The sequence below is a fragment of the Puntigrus tetrazona genome, chromosome 7, assembly GCF_018831695.1.
Source record: "Puntigrus tetrazona isolate hp1 chromosome 7, ASM1883169v1, whole genome shotgun sequence".
Classification (NCBI taxonomy): domain Eukaryota; kingdom Metazoa; phylum Chordata; class Actinopteri; order Cypriniformes; family Cyprinidae; genus Puntigrus; species Puntigrus tetrazona.
The window spans coordinates 8,139,878-8,140,459 of record NC_056705.1 but is presented as its reverse complement, the minus strand read 5'-3'; the positions used below and the strand labels follow the sequence as shown (position 1 = coordinate 8,140,459).

At 37.5% G+C, this 582-nt stretch overlaps 1 protein-coding gene across 1 annotated transcript in view; it reads left to right on the top strand.

Annotated features, from left to right (window-relative positions):
* The window catches only part of LOC122349623, an 8,865-nt gene that overhangs the window by 5,082 nt on the left and 3,201 nt on the right, over positions 1-582 (top strand). Inside the window, exon 9 of the mRNA XM_043245736.1 lies at positions 211-308. Within this exon, the coding sequence (XP_043101671.1) occupies positions 211-308 (98 nt within the window). The remainder of the gene's footprint in view (positions 1-210; positions 309-582) is intronic.

Below are 582 nucleotides of genomic sequence, written 5' to 3'. Positions count from 1 at the left end.
ATTAAATTAAATTAAATTTTAAAAAAGCTGAAAATGGATGACTTTGGGGGGAAACCCCTGACAGAAATCACAAAATTACAGAAACTAAATCCTCAGCTTTTGAATGCATGAATATGAGGCATCTATAGGAGCAAGAGCCTGTTTTCTGAATCCTCTGTTCCTGTTTGGAGATGCTCTGAGTACTGAGCTCATCTCTGCGTGTCCTTGCAGGCCGTTCTTCGAGGGAATGTCTCAGTCCAGCTCTCAGACGGAGATCGGCAGCTTGAACAGTAAAGGCAGTCTGAGCAGAGACCCCTTCAGTCCCGTGAGTACACACACACACACACACACACACACACACACTCTCAGAAGAAAGCGTTCACTCGTCCATGTGTAAGGTCGAACCTTTTAGTGTTTATTTCTGCACATCGTTTGAAGGCACCTTTTTGTCTCTTTTGAATCAGTCAATATATAACATATATTCTGAATAAACATAAAGAATCTGAATGAATTAAAGGATGATTTAAATTATTATTTATGTCACACAATTGCTGTTATTTATAGGATTTTTTTTACGTTTTAAGAATTTAATTTTTATATATA